Raw genomic sequence first — 24,736 nt, 5'->3', positions numbered from 1 at the left:
TTGCGTGATAAATCTCCAGGCTAACGCTGCACTCCCCAGGAGTCATGTGTATCCTTTGTCCCAGGAGGAGAAGGTGGCTATGGAAACTTATATCACCGAGGCTCTGGGACAGGGGTACATTCAGCCCTCCATGTCACCTGTCTCTTCGAGTTTCTTTTTTGTGAAGAAAAAGATGGTGGTTTACGTCTGTGTATTGATTATAGAGGTCTAAATTCCATCACAGTGGGTTTTAGTTACCCACTACCTCTCATTGCTACGGCAGTGGAATCATTTCACGGAGCGCAGTTCTTCACTAAACTGGATCTCAGGAGTGCTTATAATTTGGTGCGTATTCGGGAGGGAGATGAGTGGAAAACTGCATTTAGCACTACGTCGGGCCATTATGAGTACCTCATCATGCCATACGGTTTAAAGAATGCTCCAGCTATATTTCAATCCTTTGTGGATGAAATTCTCAGAGACCTGCACGGACAGGGTGTAGTGGTGTATATTGACGATATTTTGATCTACTCCGCTACACGCACTGCGCATGTATCTCTTGTGCGCAAGGTTGTTAGACGACTGCTGGAGCATGACCTGTATGTGAAGGCGGAGAAATGTGAGTTTTCCAAACAATCAGTTTCCTTCCTGGGTTATCGCATTTCCAGCTCTGGTTTGGTAATGGAGGGTGACCGCATAAAGGCTGTGCGTAATTGGCCGACTCCGACCACGGTAAAGGAGGTGCAGCGGTTCTTGTGATTTGCCAATTACTACCGGAGGTTTATCCGGGGTTTTGGTCAGGTAGCTGCCCCTATTACCTCACTGCTGAAGGGGGGGGCCGGCGCGTTTGCAGTGGTCAGCAGAGGCAAACGGAGCTTTTCATAAGTTGAAGGCGATGTTTACTGAGGCGCCGGTGTTGGCACATCCGGACCCTTCTTTGGCGTTTATAGTAGAGGTGGACGCATCCGAGGCTGGGGTTGGAGCGGTGCTCTCACAGCGTTCGGGTGTGCCTCCGAAACTCCGCCCCTGTGCCTTTTTTTCAAAGAAACTCGGGCCAGCGGAGCGGAATTATGATGTGGGGGATAGGGAGTTGTTGGCTATGGTTAAGGCCCTGAAGGTGTGGAGACACTGGCTTGAGGAGGCTAAGCACCCTTTCCTTATCTGGACTGACCATCGTAACCTGGAGTATATCCGATCAGCTAGGAGAATGAATCCTCGTCAGGCAAGGTGGGCCATGTTTTTCACCAGATTTCATTTCACTATCTCGTATAGACCAGGTTCCCTCAACACTAAGGCTGACGCGCTGTCAAGACTCTATGACACTGAGGACAGGTCCATCGATCCTACTCCCATCATTCCGGCAGCTAAGCTGGTGGCACCAGTAGTATGGGATGTGGACGCAGACATTGAGCGGGCGCTAAGGGGGGAACCTGCGTTGGAGCGAGCGGTCGCATCTGCACTCGGTCCGCAGGTAGTATTACATTTCATTACATTTCATTATAGTACAACGGTTTGATTTGTCTAATCTTAGCAATTTTTCTTCTTAGCTAGCTACATAGCCGTCTTTGTATCATAGATAATTGCGTAATTATCGTATTTCGTCGTCCTAACGCAGTCTACACCGCCCTGCAGCTAGCTAGCTAGCTAACGTCTACCGTTAGCTAGTCCACCGTCTACCGATTAGCAGCACAACTTACACTCAACTGAATGACTTGATTAGTGTAGTGTTAGCTAGCTACATAGTTGTCTTTGCTGTCTTCGTATCCAAGATAATTGTGTAGTTTAGAGCGTGTAGTTTTAGAGTGATTATCTTAATTTACCGAGGTTAGCTAGCCAGCTATTCGTCATCCTTAACGTAACAGAACTTCCGCACTCAACAATCCGGTCGCATTTCGCTTCGCTCCACAGGTAGTATCACATTTTTCATTTCATTACAGTACAACGGCTTGATTTGTTTGATCGTAGCTAGCTACATAGCTAGCTACATAGCCGTCTTTGTATCAAAGATAATTGTGTAGTCTGGAGCGATTTCCTAGGTTAGCTAGCCAGCTATTGTCGTTCTTTTAACGCAACGTAACGTAAATCAACACTGCTAGCTAGCCAGCTAGCCCCGAATAGCAGCACAGTAGCACAGTAGAAACCATTACACTCAACGGAACGACTTGATTAGTGTAGTGTCAACAACGCAGACACTGCCAGCTAGCCTACATAGTCAACAACGCAGCCTCTGCCAGCTAGCCTACTTCAGCAGTACTGTATCATTTTAATCATTTTAGTCAATAAGATTCTTGCTACGTAAGCTTAACTTTCTGAACACTCGAGACGTGTAGTCCACTGGTCATTCCAATCTCCTTTGCATTAGCGTAGCCTCTTGTGTAGCCTGTCAACTATGTGTCTGTCTATCCCTGTTCTCTCCTCTCTGCACAGACCATACAAACGCTCCACACCGCGTGGCCGCGGCCACCCTAATCTGGTGGTCCCAGCGCGCACGACCCACGTGGAGTTCCAGGTCTCCGGTAGCCTCTGGAACTGCCTATCTGCGGCCAACAAGGCAGAGTTCATCTCAGCCTACGCCTCCCTCCAGTCCCTCGACTTCTTGGCACTGACGGAAACATGGATCACCACAGACAACACTGCTACTCCTACTGCTCTCTCTTCGTCTGCCCACGTGTTCTCGCACACCCCGAGAGCTTCTGGTCAGCGGGGTGGTGGCACCGGGATCCTCATCTCTCCCAAGTGGTCATTCTCTCTTTCTCCCCTTACCCATCTGTCTATCGCCTCCTTTGAATTCCATGCTGTCACAGTTACCAGCCCTTTCAAGCTTAACATCCTTATCATTTATCGCCCTCCAGGTTCCCTCGGAGAGTTCATCAATGAGCTTGATGCCTTGATAAGCTCCTTTCCTGAGGACGGCTCACCTCTCACAGTTCTGGGCGACTTTAACCTCCCCATGTCTACCTTTGACTCATTCCTCTCTGCCTCCTTCTTTCCACTCCTCTCCTCTTTTGACCTCACCCTCTCACCTTCCCCCCTACTCACAAGGCAGGAAATACGCTCGACCTCATCTTTACTAGATGCTGTTCTTCCACTAACCTCATTGCAACTCCCCTCCAAGTCTCCGACCACTACCTTGTATCCTTCTCCCTCTCGCTCTCATCCAACACTTCCCACACTGCCCCTACTCGGATGGTATCGCGCCGTCCCAACCTTCGCTCTCTCTCCCCCGCTACTCTCTCCTCTTCCATCCTATCATCTCTTCCCTCTGCTCAAACCTTCTCCAACCTATCTCCTGATTCTGCCTCCTCAACCCTCCTCTCCTCCCTTTCTGCATCCTTTGACTCTCTATGTCCCCTATCCTCCAGGCCGGCTCGGTCCTCCCCTCCCGCTCCGTGGCTCAACGACTCATTGCGAGCTCACAGAACAGGGCTCCGGGCAGCCGAGCGGAAATGGAGGAAAACTCGCCTCCCTGCGGACCTGACATCCTTTCACTCCCTCCTCTCTACATTTTCCTCTTCTCTCTCTGCTGCTAAAGCCTCTTTCTACCACTCTAAATTCCAAGCATCTACCTCTAACCCTAGGAAGCTCTTTGCAACCTTCTCCTCCCTCCTGAATCCTCCTCCCCTCCCCCTCCTCCCTCTCTGCAGATGACTTCGTCAACCATTTTGAAAAGAAGGTCGACGACATCCGATCCTCGTTTGCTAAGTCAAACGACACCGCTGGTTCTGCTCACACTGCCCTACCCTGTGCTCTGACCTCTTTCTCCCCCCTCTCTCCAGATGAAATCTCGCGTCTTGTGACGGCCGGCCGCCCAACAACCTGCCCGCTTGACCCTATCCCCTCCTCTCTTCTCCAGACCATTTCCGGAGACCTTCTCCCTTACCTCACCTCGCTCATCAACTCATCCCTGACCGCTGGCTACGTCCCTTCCGTCTTCAAGAGAGCGAGAGTTGCACCCCTTCTGAAAAAACCTACACTCGATCCCTCTGATGTCAACAACTACAGACCAGTATCCCTTCTTTCTTTTCTCTCCAAAACTCTTGAACGTGCCGTCCTTGGCCAGCTCTCCCGCTATCTCTCTCAGAATGACCTTCTTGATCCAAATCAGTCAGGTTTCAAGACTAGTCATTCAACTGAGACTGCTCTTCTCTGTATCACGGAGGCGCTCCGCACTGCTAAAGCTAACTCTCTCTCCTCTGCTCTCATCCTTCTAGACCTATCGGCTGCCTTCGATACTGTGAACCATCAGATCCTCCTCTCCACCCTCTCCGAGTTGGGCATCTCCGGCGCGGCCCACGCTTGGATTGCGTCCTACCTGACAGGTCGCTCCTACCAGGTGGCGTGGCGAGAATCCGTCTCCACACCACGTGCTCTCACCACTGGTGTCCCCCAGGGCTCTGTTCTAGGCCCTCTCCTATTCTCGCTATACACCAAGTCACTTGGCTCTGTCATAACCTCACATGGTCTCTCCTATCATTGCTATGCAGACGACACACAATTAATCTTCTCCTTTCCCCCTTCTGATGATCAGGTGGCGAATCGCATCTCTGCATGTCTGGCAGACATATCAGTGTGGATGACGGATCACCACCTCAAGCTGAACCTCGGCAAGACGGAGCTGCTCTTCCTCCCGGGGAAGGACTGCCCCTTCCATGATCTCGCCATCACGGTTGACAACTCCATTGTGTCCTCCTCCCAGAGCGCTAAGAACCTTGGCGTGATCCTGGACAACACCCTGTCGTTCTCAACTAACATCAAGGCGGCGGCCCGTTCCTGTAGGTTCTTGCTCTACAACATCCGCAGAGTACGACCCTGCCTCACACAGGAAGCGGCGCAGGTCCTAATCCAGGCACTTGTCATCTCCCGTCTGGATTACTGCAACTCGCTGTTGGCTGGGCTCCCTGCCTGTGCCATTAAACCCCTACAACTCATCCAGAACGCCGCAGCCCGTCTGGTGTTCAACCTTCCCAAGTTCTCTCACGTCACCCCGCTCCTCCGCTCTCTCCACTGGCTTCCAGTTGAAGCTCGCATCCGCTACAAGACCATGGTGCTTGCCTACGGAGCTGTGAGGGGAACGGCACCTCAGTACCTCCAGGCTCTGATCAGGCCCTACACCCAAACAAGGGCACTGCGTTCATCCACCTCTGGCCTGCTCGCCTCCCTACCACTGAGGAAGTACAGTTCCCGCTCAGCCCAGTCAAAACTGTTCGCTGCTCTGGCCCCCCAATGGTGGAACAAACTCCCTCACGACGCCAGGACAGCGGAGTCAATCACCACCTTCCGGAGACACCTGAAACCCCACCTCTTTAAGGAATACCTAGAATAGGATAAAGTAATCCCTCTCACCCCCCTTAAAAGATTTAGATGCACTACTGTTCCACTGGATGTCATAAGGTGAACGCACCAATTTGTAAGTCGCTCTGGATAAGAGCGTCTGCTAAATGACTTAAATGTAATGTAAATGTAATCTGCTACAATCCTGGTCGTTGTGGATCGGTTCTCTAAGTCCTGCCGTCTTATCCCATTGCCCGGTCTCCCTACGGCCCTACAGACTGCGGAAGCTCTTTTCACCCATGTCTTCCGGCACTACGGGGTGCCCGAGGATATAGTTTCTGATCGGGGCCCCCAATTTATCTCCCGTGTTTGGAGGGCATTTATGGAACGTCTGGGGGTCTCGGTCAGCCTGACCTCAGGGTATCACCCGGAGAGTAATGGTCAGGTGGAGAGAGTTAACCAGGAGGTGGGTAGGTTTCTGCGGTCGTATTGCCATGACCGGCCAGGGGAGTGGGCGAGATATATTCCCTGGGCAGAAATAGCCCAGAACTCACTAAGCCACTCCTCTACCAACATGTCACCATTTGAGTGCTTGTTGGGGTACCAGCCAGTCCTGGCACCGTGGCATCAGAGCCAGACTGAGGCTCCTGCGGTGGAGGAGTGGGTACAGCGCTCTAAGGAGACCTGGAGGGTGGTCCAAGAGTCATTACGCCAAGCAAGTATAAGGCAGAAGAAGAGCGCTGACCGTCACCGCAGTGAGGCCCCCGTGTTTGCACCTGGGGACAGGGTCTGGCTCTCGACCCGAAACCTGCCTCTCCGCTTGCCCTGCCGGAAGCTGGGTCCGCAGTGTATAGGGCCATTTAAAGTCCTGAGGAGAATAAATGAGGTTTGTTATCGATTATTACTTCCTTCGTATTATCGTATTAACCCCTCATTTCATGTGTCTCTTCTCAGGCCGGTGGTAGCTGGTCCTATGCAGGAAGATGAGGTTCCGGAAGTTCCTCCACCCCTCTGGACATCGAGGGGTCCCCGGCGTACAAGATACGAGCTATTCTGGACTCGAGACGCCGGGTGAGAGGCTTGCAGTACCTCGTTGACTGGGAGGGGTACGGTCCGGAGGAGAGGTGCTGGGTCCCGGTGAGGGATATTCTAGACCCATCTATGTTGAGTGAATTCCATCGCCTCCGTCCGGATCGCCCAGCGCCTCGGCCCCCGGGTCGTCCCCGAGGCCGGCGTCGGCGCGCTGCGGGAGCTGCGCGTCAGGAGGGGGGTACTGTCACGAATATTACCGAAGGTGACTACCCTTCTTGTTCGGGTGGCGCTCGGCGGTCGTTGTCGCCGGTCTACTAGCTATCGCTGATCCGTTGTTCTGTGTTCGTTTAGTTCTGTCTAATTGGTATCACCTGTTTCTTGTTTGGTTGTTAGGATAGGGTTATATATAGTCTGTTCAGCCCGCTTCTGTTTCGTGCGGGCTTGTTCTCCTGTTTCTTTGTTTGAGTGTAATTTTGTTGGCATTTGGGTTTCACGCTGTCCGTTTATATTTCTGTTCATTTATGTTTCCACTTTTGTTCATGTTATGTTTCCAGGACATTAAAGTGTGTTGTTTTTCCCACATCCTTTGCGCTCTGCGCCCGACTCCACACCTCTTCACTCATTTACACGTAACAGAACCGTTCCATTGTAGATTTTGCTTTATGTTTTGGATCATGACAAATCTCCGTCCCAGTCTCAGGTCTTTTGCAGACTCCATCAGGTTTTCTTCCAGAATGGTCCTGTATTTGGCTCCATCCATCTTCCCATCAATTTTAACCATCTTCCCTGTCCCTGCTGAAGAAAAGCAGGCCCAAACCATGATGCTGCCACCACCATGTTTGACAGTGGGGATGGTGTGTTCAGGTTGATGAGCTGTGTTGCTTTTACGCCAAACATAACGTTTTGCATTGTTGCCAAAAAGTTCAATTTTGGTTTCATCTGACCAGAGCACCTTCTTCCACATGTTTGGTGTGTCTCCCAGGTGGCTTGTGGCAAACTTTAAACGACACTTTTTATGGATATCTTTAACAAATTGCTTTCTTCTTGCCACTCTTCCATAAAGGCCAGATTTGTGCAATATACGACTGATTGTTGTCCTATGGACAGAGTCTCCCACCTCAGCTGTAGATCTCTGCAGTTCATCCAGAGTGATCATGGGCCTCTTGGCTGCATCTCTGATCAGTCTTCTCCTTATATGAGCTGAAAGTTTAGAGGGACGGCCAGGTATTGGTAGATTTGCAGTGGTCTGATACTCCTTCCATTTCAATATTATCGCTTGCACAGTGCTCCTTGGGATGTTTAAAGCTTGGGAAATCTTTTTGTATCCAAATCCGGCTTTAAACTTCTTCACAACAGTATCTCGGACCTGCCTGGTGTGTTCCTTGTTCTTCGTGATGCTCTCTGCGCTTTTAACGGACCTCTGAGACTATCACAGTGCAGGTGCATTTATACGGAGACTTGATTACACACAGGTGGATTGTATTTATCATCATTAGTCATTTAGGTCAACATTGGATCATTCAGAGATCCTCACTGAACTTCTGGAGAGAGTTTGCTGCACTGAAAGTAAAGGGGCTGAATAATTTTGCACGCCCAATTTTTCAGTTCTTGTATGTTAAAAAAGTTTGAAATATCCAATAAATGTCGTTCCACTTCATGATTGTGTCCCACTTGTTGTTGATTCTTCACAAAAAATACAGTTTTATATCTTTATGTTTGAAGCCTGAAATGTGGCAAAAGGTCGCAAAGTTCAAGGGGGCCGAATACTTTCGCAAGGCACTGTATGTATTTATATATTTATGTTTATATTACTAAAGCAGAACACAGGACTGTCTATATCCCAGTATGAATGGTTGGTCAGTACACATCTGGCTTTGAGACTGTGTTTATATTACTAAAGCAGAACACAGGACTGTCTATATCCCAGTATGAATGGTTGGTCAGTACACACCTGGCTTTGAGACTGTGTTTATATTACTAAAGCAGAACACAGGACTGTCTATATCCCAGTATGAATGGTTGGTCACTACACACCTGGCTTTGAGACTGTGTTTATATTACTAAAGCAGAACACAGGACTGTCTATATCCCAGTATGAATGGTTGGTCAGTACACACCTGGCTTTGAGACTGTGTTTATATTACTAAAGCAGAACACAGGACTGTCTATATCCCAGTATGAATGGTTGGTCAGTACACACCTGGCTTTGAGACTGTGTTTATATTACTAAAGCAGAACACAGGACTGTCTATATCCCAGTATGAATGGTTGGTCAGTACACACCTGGCTTTGAGACTGTGTTTATATTACTAAAGCAGAACACAGGACTGTCTATATCCCAGTATGAATGGTTGGTCAGTACACACCTGGCTTTGAGACTGTGTTTATATTACTAAAGCAGAACACAGGACTGTCTATATCCCAGTATGAATGGTTGGTCACTACACACCTGGCTTTGAGACTGTGTTTATATTACTAAAGCAGAACACAGGACTGTCTATATCCCAATATGAATGGTTGGTCACTACACACCTGGCTTTGAGACTGTGTTTATATTACTAAAGCAGAACACAGGACTGTCTATATCCCAGTATGAATGGTTGGTCAGTACACACCTGGCTTTGAGACTGTGTTTATATTACTAAAGCAGAACACAGGACTGTCTATATCCCAGTATGAATGGTTGGTCAGTACACACCTGGCTTTGAGACTGTGTTTATATTACTAAAGCAGAACACAGGACTGTCTATATCCCAGTATGAATGGTTGGTCAGTACACACCTGGCTTTGAGACTGTGTCTGACCCCTGCAGGTATGTAAAAGTAAGAATTGACATTATGACTTACCTCAACATGGTCACAAGTCTTACAGCTCTGAGGAATCCCTGAAGGCAAAAGTAGTTATTTAAAAGGGACAATCTCATGTAATAATGAATTAATAATTATTAAATAGAATTGTAACAAAAATGAATATAAGTGAGCAACAGTCTCAGAATGTACACTCATTAGCATAACATAATCTGACATTAGTGTTATATTAATTAATGTTTGTAGAAGCAGGAAACAACATCGTTCTGGTCCATGTTTTGTAGATGTTGGGGGCCTGATTTCTGGTAGATTCTAGGATGAGAGCTTAAAGGTAGAGTCAGCTAAATGGTGATGTATGAGCAGCACCACAGATATTATGATGAGCAAGATGCCTGACTTCTCTCTCACACGGTCACACACAGTATCTGCCCATGTGCAAGGGTTCTCTTCACTCTCTTAAAGAGTCACAGGACCAAAACAGCAGAGAAGTTTAGCCTTGCTCTCCAACACTCTTAGTTGTTGTAGAAATTGACCCACTCTGCTGTTTACGTTGTGCATCTACGTCATATCGCTGACTCTACCTTTAAGTTTGTTTTGACCAAAAAGATTGTGATTGTGTTCCTTGCCTTGAAATCAACTACAATGAATGCTTTAAAACTATTTTGATTTAAAAACAATTAAATCAAATAACACTCACATTTCTCAGGTCCAGACTTTATCCAACACTCTCCACCATGGTCTCTGGTGTCCTCAGGTCCAGGCTTGATACAACACTCTACACCATGGTCTCTGGTGTCCTCAGGTCCAGGCTTTAACCAACACTCTCCACCATGGTCTCTGGTGTCCTCAGGTCCAGGCTTGATACAACTCTCTCCACCATGGTCTCTGGTGTCCTCAGGTCCAGGCTTGATACAAATCTCTCCACCATGGTCTCTGCTGTTGGTAAAGCAGAAGGATAGACTGTGATTAAACTAAATACAACTTATAAAGGCTTGATATAGCATACACACAGTCTTCATAAGCAGTACAAAGGGTGTATAAAGGGTGACAGGACAGCTCCCTTCCATAAAGTCAATACTGATGGTGATATTTAACTAGGCACAGTCTAACTGTCTGTAGATCCAACAGAACACATTAAAACACACCACTACTACTAATCTAACTGTCTGTAGGTCCAACAGAACACATTAAAACACACCACTACTACTAATCTAACTGTCTGTAGGTCCAACAGAACACAACACACCACTACTACTAATCTAACTGTCTGTAGGTCCAACAGAACACATTAAAACACACCACTACTACTAATCTAACTGTCTGTAGGTCCAACAGAACACAACACACCACTACTACTAAACTACTAATCTCACTGTCTGTAGGTCCAACAGAACACATTAAAACACACCACTACTACTAATCTAACTGTCTGTAGGTCCAACAGAACACATTAAAACACACCACTACTACTAATCTAACTGTCTGTAGGTCCAACAGAACCCAACACACCACTACTACTAATCTAACTGTCTGTAGGTCCAACAGAACACATTAAAACACACCACTACTACTAATCTAACTGTCTGTAGGTCCAACAGAACACATTAAAACACACCACTACTACTAATCTAACTGTCTGTAGGTCGAACAGAACACATTAATACACACCACTACTACTAATATAACTGTCTGTAGGTCCAACAGAACACATTAAAAACACACCACTACTACTAATCTAACTGTCTGTAGGTCCAACAGAACACATTAAAACACACCACTACTACTAATCTAACTGTCTGTAGGTCAAACAGAACACAACACACCACTACTACTAATCTAACTGTCTGTAGGTCCAACAGAACACATTAAAACACACCACTACTACTAATCTAACTGTCTGTAGGTCCAACAGAACACATTAAAACACACCACTACTACTAATCTAACTGTCTGTAGGTCCAACAGAACACATTAAAACACACCACTACTACTAATCTAACTGTCTGTAGGTCCAACAGAACACAACACACCACTACTACTAATCTAATTGTCTGTAGGTCGAACAGAACACATTAATACACACCACTACTACTAATCTAACTGTCTGTAGGTCCAACAGAACACATTAAAACACACCACTACTACTAATCTAACTGTCTGTAGGTCCAACAGAACACATTAAAACACACCACTACTACTAATCTAACTGTCTGTAGGTCCAACAGAACACATTAAAACACACCACTACTACTAATCTAACTGTCTGTAGGTCCAACAGAACCCAACACACCTCTACTACTAATCTAACTGTCTGTAGGTCCAACAGAACACATTAAAACACACCACTACTACTAATCTAACTGTCTGTAGGTCCAACAGAACACATTAAAACACACCACTACTACTAATCTAACTGTCTGTAGGTCCAACAGAACACATTAAAACACACCACTACTACTAATCTAACTGTCTGTGGGTCCAACAGAACACATTAAAACACACCACTACTACTAATCTAACTGTCTGTAGGTCCAACAGAACACATTAAAACACACCACTACTACTAATCTAACTGTCTGTGGGTCCAACAGAACACATTAAAACACACCACTACTACTAATCTAACTGTAGAAATGATTCCAGAGGAAAACAAATGATGAAACATCGCTATGACTCACCTCTGAATGTGTTGGTCATCGATCTGACACAGGGTCAATGAGGTGTAGTCGGAGGAGTACATTATAAACCCAGGATAGAGGGGTTCAGTGAATGTGGTGTGTTCTGTGTGAAGGTGTGTCAGTGTACCAGAGGAGGACACACTATAGAAGGACAAAGTACCAGCTGGCCAGTCCAGATACACTCCAACTCTGTCAGAATCAGGACAAGTATCTGGTTCACTGTATCTGATGACTCCATTATGGTAAAAGTTATAAGCACTATCATAGCAGACTAAACACCAGGACTCCTTATTGTGTCTAATCCTACGGTCATCCTCCCGTCCCTTCCTCTTCATTCCTTTGTACGCCACACCAATGAAAGCCCCGTCACCATCCCTCTCCACCTCCCAGTAATAACGACCTCCAGATAAGCCTTCTCTGCAGAGAACTTGGGGATGATCCAATCTGTCTGGATGGTCTTCATAATGCTGCTTCTCCACCACCCGTGTCACCTTCCTGTTCCCCTCAGACAGTATCAGGTTTGGGTTTGCTGTATTTGGGTCCAGGGTGAGATGACAGGCATCTGTAGACAAAAGGAGAGTTTAATCAAACCACATCTTCATATAAAATGTTGTTTTGTAGGTACAGAACAAGTATTGATTAGTTACTATGTTACTATAGTTCTGAATATACAGTTAATTAGGATTGAAGAGACTTACATTTCCTCAGCCCTGATTTCAGCCTGCACTCTCCACCATGATCCACACTGTAGGAGAAACAGGTTATTGACTGACAAAGACCTAATAAAGCAGTCAACATTTAAACCATATTGTTGTGTTCTGGTGCACTACTAAGTTCATTACTTGAGACATACAGGTATTGTATCCTACCTGCTGCATACAGAACAGAGTACAATTCATTACTAGAGACATACAGGTATTATATCCTACCTACTGCATACAGAACAGAGTACAATTAATTACTAGAGACATACAGGTATTCTATCCTACCTACTGCATACAGAACAGAGTACAGTTCATTACTAGAGACATACAGGTATTGTATCCTACCTGCTGCATACAGAACAGAGTACAATTCATTACTAGAGACATACAGGTATTATATCCTACCTACTGCATACAGAACAGAGTACAATTAATTACTAGAGACATACAGGTATTCTATCCTACCTACTGCATACAGAACAGAGTACAATTAATTACTAGAGACATACAGGTATTCTATCCTACCTACTGCATACAGAACAGAGTACAATTCATTACTAGAGACATACAGGTATTATATCCTACCTACTGCATACAAAACAGAGTACAATTCATTACTAGAGACTGTTGGGGAATAATCAGAATTGGTTGGTAACATAGGTAAGATGTTTTATATTCATCATATATTTGTAAGTTACTTCTCATCAGAATGTTATTTTTGTATAATACTGTGGCGGGGTTGCAGTATCTGTTCTATGTCAAGACTAAGTTGCTTGGGCCGGAGAGAGGGGAGAGGTCAAGCGTGTATCTCTTGGCTCCACAATGTCTGTGTGCCAGTCAGTGTGTCTCTGTGATCTTGCCAAGATAGGATGGATTTGATATATGCCTGTTGATATGGAGGATTGGTTTATGGTTCTGAGTTTGAGAAAATAACATGTTTTAGGAGACAAAGCTGAACGATGAATTATGCCTGTGCTGTGTTATCCTGTGTGTGTCTTTGCTATAAAGGATCTCAGTTGAAATGTGGAAGGGACTCTCAGAGAATTCATTGATAGACACTGAATTGATCTGAGAGTCACAGGGTTGTGATAGAGCTCATATAATTAAAGATGGACTTTGTGATAACTAATTCTGACTTGTGTGTGGTTTGCTCTAATGATTTGGTAAATAGAGGAAATTTCCACGACAACGAGGATGGGATGTGAATCTTCACTCGGTGACCGTTCCTGAGATCTAGGTAAATAAATCGTGCACGAGGGATCCCCTAAACTTGGGATCTCAGGGAAACCACACTTCGGGAACGAAGCAGATGGACCAACCTTTGATCTAAGAGGAAGCAGGCAGTGGATACCACATCTCAAACTGAGTTTTTTTTTTTTTTTAAAGAAAAGGTGAGCGAACCACACACAGATTTGAAGTCAAGTTTTTTAATTATGCCTGTTACGTATACTCTGAGCGTGAATTCCTTTGTAAGGAAGGCACCTTGGTGCCGTAAGCAGGGCCGAGTCAGAGGAGAGTAATCTGGGAGTTTTGTGGACTCAAAAGATACTCTGCACTGTCCGGTTGCGAGTGACCAAGAGCCCCCCTGACACTGAATTGATCACAGTGGGGATTTGGTGAGGTCTGTTGGGGTGAGGGGCCAGGGGACTGTGTGTTCTAGGTGAAACACGGCACTTGGTGAAGCCCTATTGGAAGAAGGACCTCAATTCTGTGCGTCTGTGTGATTGTCTAAGTGACCCTCAGATGTGGTGAATTCCAATTATTTTAAATGTGCTAGCCAGGTATGCCCTGGGTTACTCTGTGTGAGTATTTTGTTATGGGATCACTAGGTAATAGTTGTCGGACCGTTCTGTGTGAGCGGGGTAGGGTTGACTCTGTGTGGGCAAACCTTTTTATGTTCTGATGTTCTGTGTGGACGTCTGACCAGTTCTGTGTGAACATCTGACCAATCCTGTGTGGGTGATCCTTAAAGTTCTGTGTGAGTACCTAAGATTTCTTAAGTTTTATATGGATTCTGTGAATTATTTGAAATTATGATAAATTGTATGTGTGTATAATCAATTACTAGAGACAATTTAAACCACCCATTCGGACATACATAGGTTTTGAGTTGGTATCTTAAATGGATAATTTGATAAAGATGAAGTTTTTAAGCACTATTAAAATAATCTACCAAATCTGGGAAATTGAGCTCTAGAAACTGATTAGAGTGTGTCCACTTTTGGTTATCTTACCCTAACGATGTAACTATAAAACGCATATTGGATTATCTCCGTCTGGGTGAAACATTTGAAATTAAACTGCCCTTAAGGTCTGAACATGTTATATTTTTTCTTCCCAGTATGAGAGAAGTTGCGGGATTTATTGAATAAACTGAATAAAGTTAGAGAGAATTAAGAGGGAATCTCGATGTAATTTATAATGTCGTACAAAGCCTAAGGTTTTCCATCAAACTAATTATCATTGTGATTAATGTGGTGTATTAAAGTAATTGAAATACGTTGCATAAGTAAACATAATCTACTTTTAGTAAAAGGCGCAATATCTGTTTCCTAGTCATTAACTGTCGATTTTATTCTTTGATTGCTAATATATTCATTTGGAATTTGAGAATCATAGCTGGAGTAATGTTTTTACTATTAAAATTGGGCTATTATTCTTCTGGGAATTGCCATAGTGACGTATTGTGATTTTATTTGTAAATTGGGTTTATTTCGGAGAATCTTTTTTTCGCATAGCATTAGTGGTTAAGTGGTAGAATTTCGCCTGCCACGCGGGAGGCCGGGTTCGTTTCCCAGTCATTGCGTGACTGACTGAATTTGGAGTTTTTGATTGTGAAATAATCTATTTGTATGTTTTGCCTGGAAAGTTATGGTCGCTAGTGTCAGGACCCGGTTACGAACCCGGGTCTCCGGAGTGAGAAACAGTCACTTAACCAACTGAGCCACGAATAGTCGGCAGAACCCAGAAGATGAGGCAGACACAGCAGTACTTGAGACGGTGTATTTAATGTAGTAAAAAAGTGAAGTCCTTCAGGAACACATGTAACTCCACAACCTCAAAAGGAATTCCACAAGAACAAAGGTAATCCTCCAAGACAAAAAAGGTAAATCCACAAGGTGGTAGGTATAGCACAAAAAGCCTCAAAAGATACTCAAAAATAAATAAACAAGAACAAAAAACAGAATTCCACAAGAGCGTCCACCGGGATCAACAAGAGTTAACAGAATACTAGGGCTGGGTGCTAACATACAAATACAGAGCAAAGGACTGAGGAAAACAAAGGGTTTAAATACAATCAGGGGAAACGAGGCACAGGTGCAAATAATAATGGGGATCAAGGGAAAACAAAAGGTCAAAAGGCACAATGGGGGCATCTAGTGACCAAAAACCGGAACAACCCTGGCCAAATCCTGACAGCTAGTGTTTGTATAAGATATAAACTGAACGTTTTAATAGCTTGTCTGGTTCAAATTGATAGAAGGGACAAATTGAACGTTTTCAAAGATTGTTTAGGTTAAATTGATAGACTAATTCAACTTAAAATAATAACGAAGCGAATTCTGATGCAAAAACGATGTCTGTTCACTAAATTGTCTGCTGGAATAATGTATTGAGAATTGGGTCGTATTTAAATTACTGTATCAATAGAGAAGACAGTTACCTAAGTTAAAGAAATTCTGAATAATAGCGGGGAGAGAATGGCGATAGAAAGTGATTACCGAAATTGTTTGGTGATTTGGTAAATAGAGGAAATTTCCACGACAAGACATACAGGTATAGTATCCTGCCTACTGCATACAGAACAGAGTACAATTCATTACTAGAGACATACAGGTATTCTATCCTACCTACTGCATACAGAACAGAGTACAATTCCAACAGGATATCAGAGATGCAGAAGAAGAGTATTCATGTGGTGATGATGTATGCTGTGTTGGAGTGCTCAGCCTGCTGGGTGAACTTCCCCTTAATTCTAACATCATGTCCTCATGTTACTGACCCTACTACACCACATATGACACAGCCGCTGCTCACACTATTAGGACATCTATTCTGACTTACTTCAGCTTCATCAGTTTATATGTGGGATCCACCAGAGCAGCTGAAAGCAGTCCCCCTGCAGAGTCTCCTGGGTGATTGTAGCTCAGGTCCAGCTCTTTCAGGTGGGAGGGGTTTGACCTCAGAGCTGAAGACAGAGCAGCACAGCCCTCCTCTGTGACCAGACAGCCAGACAGCCTACAGAGAGACACAACAGCTGTCTAGGTTGATGTACCTCTTTTGAAGAACATATCAAGACCATTTCGAGGACAGCTTTTTTCCATCTATGTAACATTGCAAAAATCAGAAACTTTCTGTCCAAAAATGATGCAGAAAAATTAATCCATGCTTTTGTCACTTCTAGGTTAGAATACTGCAATGCTCTATTTTCCGGCTACCCGGATAAAGCACTAAATAAACTTCAGTTAGTGCTAAATAACAGCTGCTAGGATCCTGACTAGAACCAAAAAATTTGATCATATTACTCCAGTGCTAGCCTCTCTACACTGGCTTCCTGTCAAAGCAAGGGCTGATTTCAAGGTTTTACTACTAACCTACAAAGCATTACATGGGCTTGCTCCTACCTATCTCTCTGATTTGGTCCTGCCGTACATACCTACACGTACGCTACGGTCACAAGACGCAGGCCTCCTAATTGTCCCTAGAATTTCTAAGCAAACAGCTGGAGGCAAGGCTTTCTCCTATAGAGCTCCATTTTTATGGAACGGTCTGCCTACCCATGTCAGAGATGCAAACTCGGTCTCAACCTTTAAGTCTTTACTGAAGACTCATCTCTTCAGTGGGTCATATGATTGAGTGTAGTCTGGCCAGGGAGTGGGAAGGTGAACGGAAAGGCTCTGGAGCAACGAACCGCCCTAGCTGTCTCTGCCTGGCCGGTTCCCCTCTTTCCACTGGGATTCTCTGCCTCTAACCCTATTACAGGGGCTGAGTCACTGGCTTACTGGGGCTCTCTCATGCCGTCCCTGGAGGGGGTGCGTCACCTGAGTGGGTTGATTCACTGTTGTGGTCATCCTGTCTGGGTTGGCGCCCCCCCTTGGGTTGTGCCGTGGCGGAGATCTTTGTGGGCTATACTCAGCCTTGTCTCAGGATGGTAAGTTGGTGGTTGAAGATATCCCTCTAGTGGTGTGGGGGCTGTGCTTTGGCAAAGTGGGTGGGGTTATATCCTTCCTGTTTGGCCCTGTCCGGGGTGTCCTCGGATGGGGCCACAGTGTCTCCTGACCCCTCCTGTCTCAGCCTCCAGTATTTATGCTGCAGTAGTTTATGTGTCGGGGGCTGGGGTCAGTTTGTTATATCTGGAGTACTTCTCCTGTCCTATTCGGTGTCCTGTGTGAATCTAAGTGTGCGTTCTCTAATTCTCTCCTTCTCTCTTTCTTTCTCTCTCTCGGAGGACCTGAGCCCTAGGACCATGCCCCAGGACTACCTGACATGATGACTCCTTGCTGTCCCCAGTCCACCTGACCATGCTGCTGTTCCAGTTTCAACTGACCTGAGCCCTAGGACCATGCCCCAGGACTACCTGACATGATGACTCCTTGCTGTCCCCAGTCCACCTGGCCATGCTGCTGCTCCAGTTTCAACGTCCACCTGACTGTGCTGCTGCTCCAGTTTCAACTGTTCTGCCTTATTATTATTCGACCATGCTGGTCATTTATGAACATTTGAACATCTTGGCCATGTTCTGTTATAATCTCCACCCGGCACAGCCAGAAGAGGACTGGCCACCCCACATAGCATGGTTCCTCTCTAGGTTTCTTCTTAGGTTTTGGCCTTTCTAGGGAGTTTTTCCTAGCCACCGTGCTTCTACACCTGCATTGCTTGCTGTTTGGGGTTTTAGGTTGGGTTTCTGTACAGCACTTTGAGATATCAGCTGATGTACGAAGGGCTATATAAATACATTTGATTTGATTTGATTTACTGGTGTCAATCATCTTGTAGGACACCCATACATTTGTCCATGACACAAACATTGTGATGAAATATTAGATTATTTGTTTAACTCAGCTCAGTCCTGACCTGACTGAAACAGCTGTACTTACCCCAGTGTGTGTAGTTTACAGTCTGGATCCACCAGTCCAGCAGACAGCAGTGTAACTCACCTCAGTACCAACCTGACTGAAACAGCTGTACTTACCCCAGTGTGTGTAGTTTACAGTCTGGATCCTCCAGTCCAGCAGACAGCAGTGTAACTCCTGAGTCCTGCAGGTCATTGTCTCTCAGCTCCAGTTGTTTCAGTTGTGAGTTGGGTGAACTCAGGACTGAGGCCAGATCTGAACAGCAACCCTCTGTCAGACCACACTGACCTAGACTAGAGGGCAGAAGATCACATGATTAACACATGTTTAAAACATCCACATAATAACTCATACTGAAGATATTTAACTCACACTAGTGTCTGTATGTTGCAGAGTGGACTGGTTAGTCCAACACAGAGCAGCTCCACTCCTCTGTCTCCCAGGTCATTGTAGCTGAGGTCCAGTTCTCTCAGGGGGGAGTTTGGTGTCTGCAGAGCTGAGGCCAGAGTCTCACAGGATTCATATGTGATTTTGCAGTCAACCAGTCTGGAGAGAGGAGATATGTTGATACACTGTTAAATATGCAAAGATTTAAGAATAATGTTATTCATTAAGACAATAACAGAAGGAAATTATTAAACAATGTTAAAAACATACACATACTTACTATATACAAAATATATAAACACACAGTGGATACTGAAGATTACGGACATATTCAATCAATCCTTATCCCAGTCTGCTGTTCCCACATGCTTCAAGAGGGCCACCATTCTCACTGTTCCCAAGAAAGCTAAGGTAACTGAGCTAAACGACTACCGCCCCGTAGCACTCACTTCTGTCATCATGAAGTGCTTTGAGAGACTAGTCAAGGATCATATCACCTCCACCCTACTTGACACCCTTGACCCACTCCAATTTGCTTTACCGCCCAAATAGGTCCACAGACGACGCAATCACAACCACACTGCACACTGCCCTAACCCATCTGGACAAGAGGAATACCTATGTGAGAATGCTGTTCATCGACTACAGCTCAGCATTTAACACCATAGTACCCTCCAATCTCGTAATCAAGCTCGAGACCCTGGGTCTCGACCCTGCCCTGTGCAACTCTGTACTGGACTTCCTGACGGGCCGATCCCAGGTGGTGAGGGTAGGCAACAACAGCTCCCCAATAACCTCACACTCAACGTCAACAAAACAAAGGAGATGATTGTGGACTTCAGGAAACAGCAGAGGCAGCACCCCCCTATCCACATCGATGGGACAGTATTGGAGAGGGTAGTAAGTTAAGTTCCTTGGCGTACACATCATGGACAAACTGAATTGGTCCACTCACACAGACAGCGTCGTGAAGAAGGCGTAGCAGCGCCTCTTCAACCTCAGGAGGCTGAAGAAATTCGGCTTGTCACCAAAAGCACTCACAAAGTTCTACAGATGCACAATCGAGAGCATCCTGTCGGGCGGGCTGTATCACCGCCTGGTACGGCAACTGCTCCGCCCACAACCGTAAGGCTCTCCAGAGGGTAGTGAGGTCTGCACAACGCATCACCGGGGGAAAACTACCTGCCCTCCAAGACACCTACACAACCCGATGTCACAGGAAGGCCATTCAGATCATCAAGGACAACAACCACCCGAGCCACTGCCTGTTCACCCCGCTATCATCCAGAAGGCGAGGTCTGTACAGGTGCATCAAAGCAGGGACCGAGAGACTGAAAAACAGCTTCTATCTCAAGTCCATCAGACTGTTAAACAGCCACCACTAGCATTGAGTGGCTGCTGCCAACACACTGACTCAACTCCAGCCACTTTAATAATGGGAATTTATGGAAATTGATGGAAAATATATATCACTAGCCACTTTAAACAATGCTACTTAATATAATGCTTACATACCCTGCATTTCTCATCGCATATGTATAAACTGTACTCGATACCATCTACTGCATCTTTATGTAATACATGTATCACTAGCCCCTTTAAACTATGCCACTTTGTTTACATACCCTACATTACTCATCTCATATGTATATACTGTACTCGATACCATCTACTGCATCTTGCCTATGCCGTTCTGTACCATCACTCATTCATATATCTTTATGTACATATTCTTTATCCCTTTACACTTGTGTGTATAAGGTAGTAGTTCTGGAATTGTTAGGTTAGATTACTCATTGGTTGTTACTGCATTGTCGGAACTAGAAGCACAAGCATTTCGCTACACTCGCATTAACATCTGCTAACCATGTGTTTGTGACAAATGCATTTGATTTGATTTGAGATATTGAACTCACACTAGTGTCTGTATGTTGCAGAGTGGACTGGTTAGTCCAACACAGAGCAGCTCCACTCCTCTGTCTCCCAGGTCATTGTAGCTGAGGTCCAGTTCTCTCAAGGGGAGTTTGGTGTCTGCAGAGCTGAGGTCAGAGTCTCACAGGATTCATGTGTGATTTTACAGTCAACCAGTCTGGAGAGAGGAGATATGTCGATTAGAGGTCGGCCGATTAATTAGGGCCGATTTCAAGTTTTCATAATCGGTAATCAGCATTTTTGGATGCCGATTATGGCCGATTAAATTGCAATCCATGAGGAGACTGCGTGGCAGGCTGACCACCTGTTACGCAAGTGCAGCATCTAAAGGACCTTGTTGCTGCAAGGAGCCAAGGTAAGTTGCTAGCTAGCATTAAACTTACCTTATAAAAAACAATCTATCTTCACATGATCACTAGTTAACTACACATGGTTGATGATATTACTAGGTTAGGCGTTGCATATAATCAATGCAGTGCCTTATAATTTATCATCGAATCACAGCCTACTTCGCCAAACGGCTGATGATTTAACAAAAGCGCATTGCCGAAAAAAGCACAATCGTTGCACAAATGTACCTAACCATAAACATCAATGCCATTCTTAATCAATACACAGAAGTATATATTTTTTTAAACCTGCATATTTAATTGAAAGAAATTCATGTTAGAAGGCAATATTAACTAGGGAAATTGAGTCATTTCTCTTGTGTCAGGGTATATGCAGCAGTTTGGGCCACCTGGCTCGTTGCGAACTGTGTGAAGACCATTTCTTCCTAAAAAGACCGGAATGAATTTGCCCAAGTTTTACATAATCATGACATAACATTGAAGGTTGTGTAACAGCAATATTTAGACTTAGGGATGTCACCCGTTCGATAAACTGTAGAACGGTTCCCGGATATCACTGAAAGAATAAACGTTTTGTTTTTCAGAAATGATAGTTTCCCGGATTTGACCATAATTATCCTGTTAACCTGTTGCTTCTACCCTCTACTTTTTTGAACATTCTGTTAAAAATCGCGCAACATTTCAGCGCCCTGCTACTCATGCCAGGAATATAGTATATGCATTTGTTTAGTCTGTGTGGATAGAAAACACTCAGACGTTTATAAAACTGGTTAAATCATTGCTGTGGCTTTACCAGAACGGCATTTACATCGAAAAGCACAGGAAAAACTGATCACTGAAAATGGGAAAATATATCCATGCGCTACTTGAACCCATTGATAAAGGTGAACCACAATTAATTGACTGAGGTTGCAGTACCTACAGCTTCCACACGGTGTCTAGAGTCTTGTCATTTCCCTTAGAGTTTTTTCTTGGTCAAACACATGCAGGGCACCGTATTTCTTCAGGTCTAGGACCGGATATTTTCGTTGAGTTTCTAGCCGGACATTTTTCCAGACGGACAGCTAATGATATTTACATCGCCTACGGATGATTTTTATCGCTTATTAACGTTTACTAATACCTAAAGTAGCATTACAAACGTATTTCGAAGTGTTTTGTGAAAGTTTATCGTCTACTTTTTGAATTTTAAAAAATGACGTTACGTTGTGAAATCGCTGTTTTTTTCGTTTATCACACAGTCTACATATAACGATATCTTGGCTTTATATGGCCCGATTTAATCGAAATAAAGACCCAATAGTGTTTATGGGACATCTAGGAGTGCCAACAAAGAAGATGGTGAAAGGTAATGACTGTTTTCTATTTTATTGTGCGGTTTGTGTAACGCCGAAATGCTAATTATTTTGTTTACGTCCCCTGCTATCAGATAATAGCTTCTCATGCTGTCGCCGAAAAGCATTTTAAAAATCGGACTTGTTGCCTGGATTCACAACGAGTGTAGCTTTAATTTGATACCCTGCATGTGTATTTTAATGAACTTTTGAGTTTTAACTAATACTATTAGCATTTAGCGTAGCGCATTTGCATTTCCAGAGCTCTAGTTGGGACGCAAGCGTCCCAGGTAGAGGCAAGAGGTTAACCTGTTAGTCCTATAGGGGCAGTATTTCATTTTTGGACAAAAAGACGTGCCCGTTTTAAGCGCAATATTTTGTCAGGAAAAGATGCTCGAATATGCTTGGAATTGATAGCTTTGGAAAGAAGACAGTCTTACGTTTCCAGAAATGCAAAGATTTTCACTGTGAGTCCCTTAGAACAAATGTTTCGGGCAAAACCAAGATGTATGACCGACCAGGAAATGCACAGGATTTCTGAGGCTACGTTTTCCATGATCGCCTTATATGGCTGTGAATGCGACAGGAATGAATGGACTCTTTCTCTTGTTTCCCCAAGGTCTCTGCAGCATTGTGACGTATTTGTAGGCATATCATTGGAAGATTGACCATAAGAGACTACATTTACCAGGTGTCCCTCTAGGTGTCTGCGTGGCAATTGGTGCGCAAAAGTCAGGTCCCGGTATTTTTCCATTCAAATCTCAGAACAAACCAGGCTACAAGGACGGTGCTTTCAATGGAGAGAAATATGACAAACCACCTTCAGGATTGATTCAAACAACGTTTTCCATGTTTCAGTCGATATTATGGAGTTAATTCGGAAAAAGTTTGACATGTAGGTGACTGAATTTTCGGTTAGTTTCGGTAGCCATATGCATAGTAACAAAAGGGAACGATGTGTCCTACACAAGAATCTTTCAGGAAAAACTGGACATCTGCTATGTAACTGAGAGTCTCCTCATTGAAACATCTGAAGTTCTTCAAAGGTAAATTATTTTATTTGATTCCTTGGCTGGTTTTTGTGAATATGTTGCGTGCTAAATGCTAATGCTAACGCTAAGCTAGCTATCACCACTCTTACACAAATTAGTGATTTTCTCTGGTTCTAAAGCATATTTTGAAAATCTGAGACGACAGGATTGTTAAGAAAAGGATAAGCTTGAGAACAGGCATATTTATTTAGTTTCATTTGCGATTTTTAAAAATCGCTAACGTTGCGTTATGCTAATGAGCTTGAGGCTGTAGTAACGATACCGCATGCGGGATGGGGCGGACTAAGAGGTTAAAATAGGATTTCCTGCATATTGAAATTACAGTTGTTTTCAACATTCATCACAGGTAACTTCAACTCTAGTTTTATTATTCAAACAGTTGAGAGTATTTGTGTCTCCTAAGCAGACTCTTCAGTATCCCTGTCACTTCAGAGAGATGTGTGTGTGTGTGTGCGTGCGTGTGTGTTTGTACGATTATATTAATTTTACAGACAGCAAAAGCAGAGCACCAGTGTGGGACAATGACATTGAATTGGCAACAGGGAAAGCAAGGTGTCTAATTTGTGATAATTGTCATTATTACAAATATATTTAAAAAAATACAAAATCGTCCAATTAATCGGTTTCAGCATTTTTTGGTCCTCCAATATTCAGTATCGGCGTAAAAATCATAATCGGTTGACCACTAATGTCGATACACTGTTAAATATGCAACGCTTTAAGAATAATGAGATACATTAAGACAATAACAAAAGGACACATGATTCACCAATGCTAAAAACATACTATCTCACTCAAGATATTCAACCTTAGTTTGATATATTTATCACATTGTATGTATGTTTCTGCATATTTACCAAGATATTCAAATAATGTTAAACATACACATACTAACTAACTACAAACTATATAAACACACAGTAGATACGGAAGATATTTTACTCACACTAGTGTCTGTATGTTGCATAGTGGACTGGTTAGTCCAACACAGAGCAGCTCCACTCCTCTGTCTCCCAGGTCATTGTCGCTGAGGTCCAGTTCTCTCAGGGGGGAGTTTGGTGTCTGCAGAGCTGAGGCCAGAGTCTCACAGGATTTATATGTGAGTTTACAGCCATCCAGTCTGGAGAGAGGAGATA

At 44.4% G+C, this 24,736-nt stretch overlaps 1 protein-coding gene across 1 annotated transcript in view; it reads right to left on the bottom strand.

Moving 5' to 3' along the window:
- Positions 1-11,763: 11,763 nt before the first annotated feature.
- Positions 11,764-24,736, bottom strand: part of LOC135561705 (NACHT, LRR and PYD domains-containing protein 3-like) — a 31,628-nt gene continuing 18,655 nt past the window's right edge. Inside the window, 8 exon segments of the mRNA XM_065003444.1 lie at positions 11,764-12,329; positions 12,466-12,512; positions 16,537-16,710; positions 18,665-18,838; positions 18,918-19,091; positions 20,849-20,951; positions 20,954-21,021; positions 24,547-24,720. Of these exon segments, the coding sequence (XP_064859516.1) occupies positions 11,764-12,329; positions 12,466-12,512; positions 16,537-16,710; positions 18,665-18,838; positions 18,918-19,091; positions 20,849-20,951; positions 20,954-21,021; positions 24,547-24,720 (1,480 nt within the window).

This window comes from Oncorhynchus nerka, linkage group LG18 (assembly GCF_034236695.1).
Source record: "Oncorhynchus nerka isolate Pitt River linkage group LG18, Oner_Uvic_2.0, whole genome shotgun sequence".
In the NCBI taxonomy this organism is placed as follows: Eukaryota; Metazoa; Chordata; class Actinopteri; order Salmoniformes; family Salmonidae; genus Oncorhynchus; species Oncorhynchus nerka.
The sequence above is the reverse complement of the archived record's forward strand: the minus strand, read 5'-3'. Positions and strand labels throughout refer to the sequence as shown.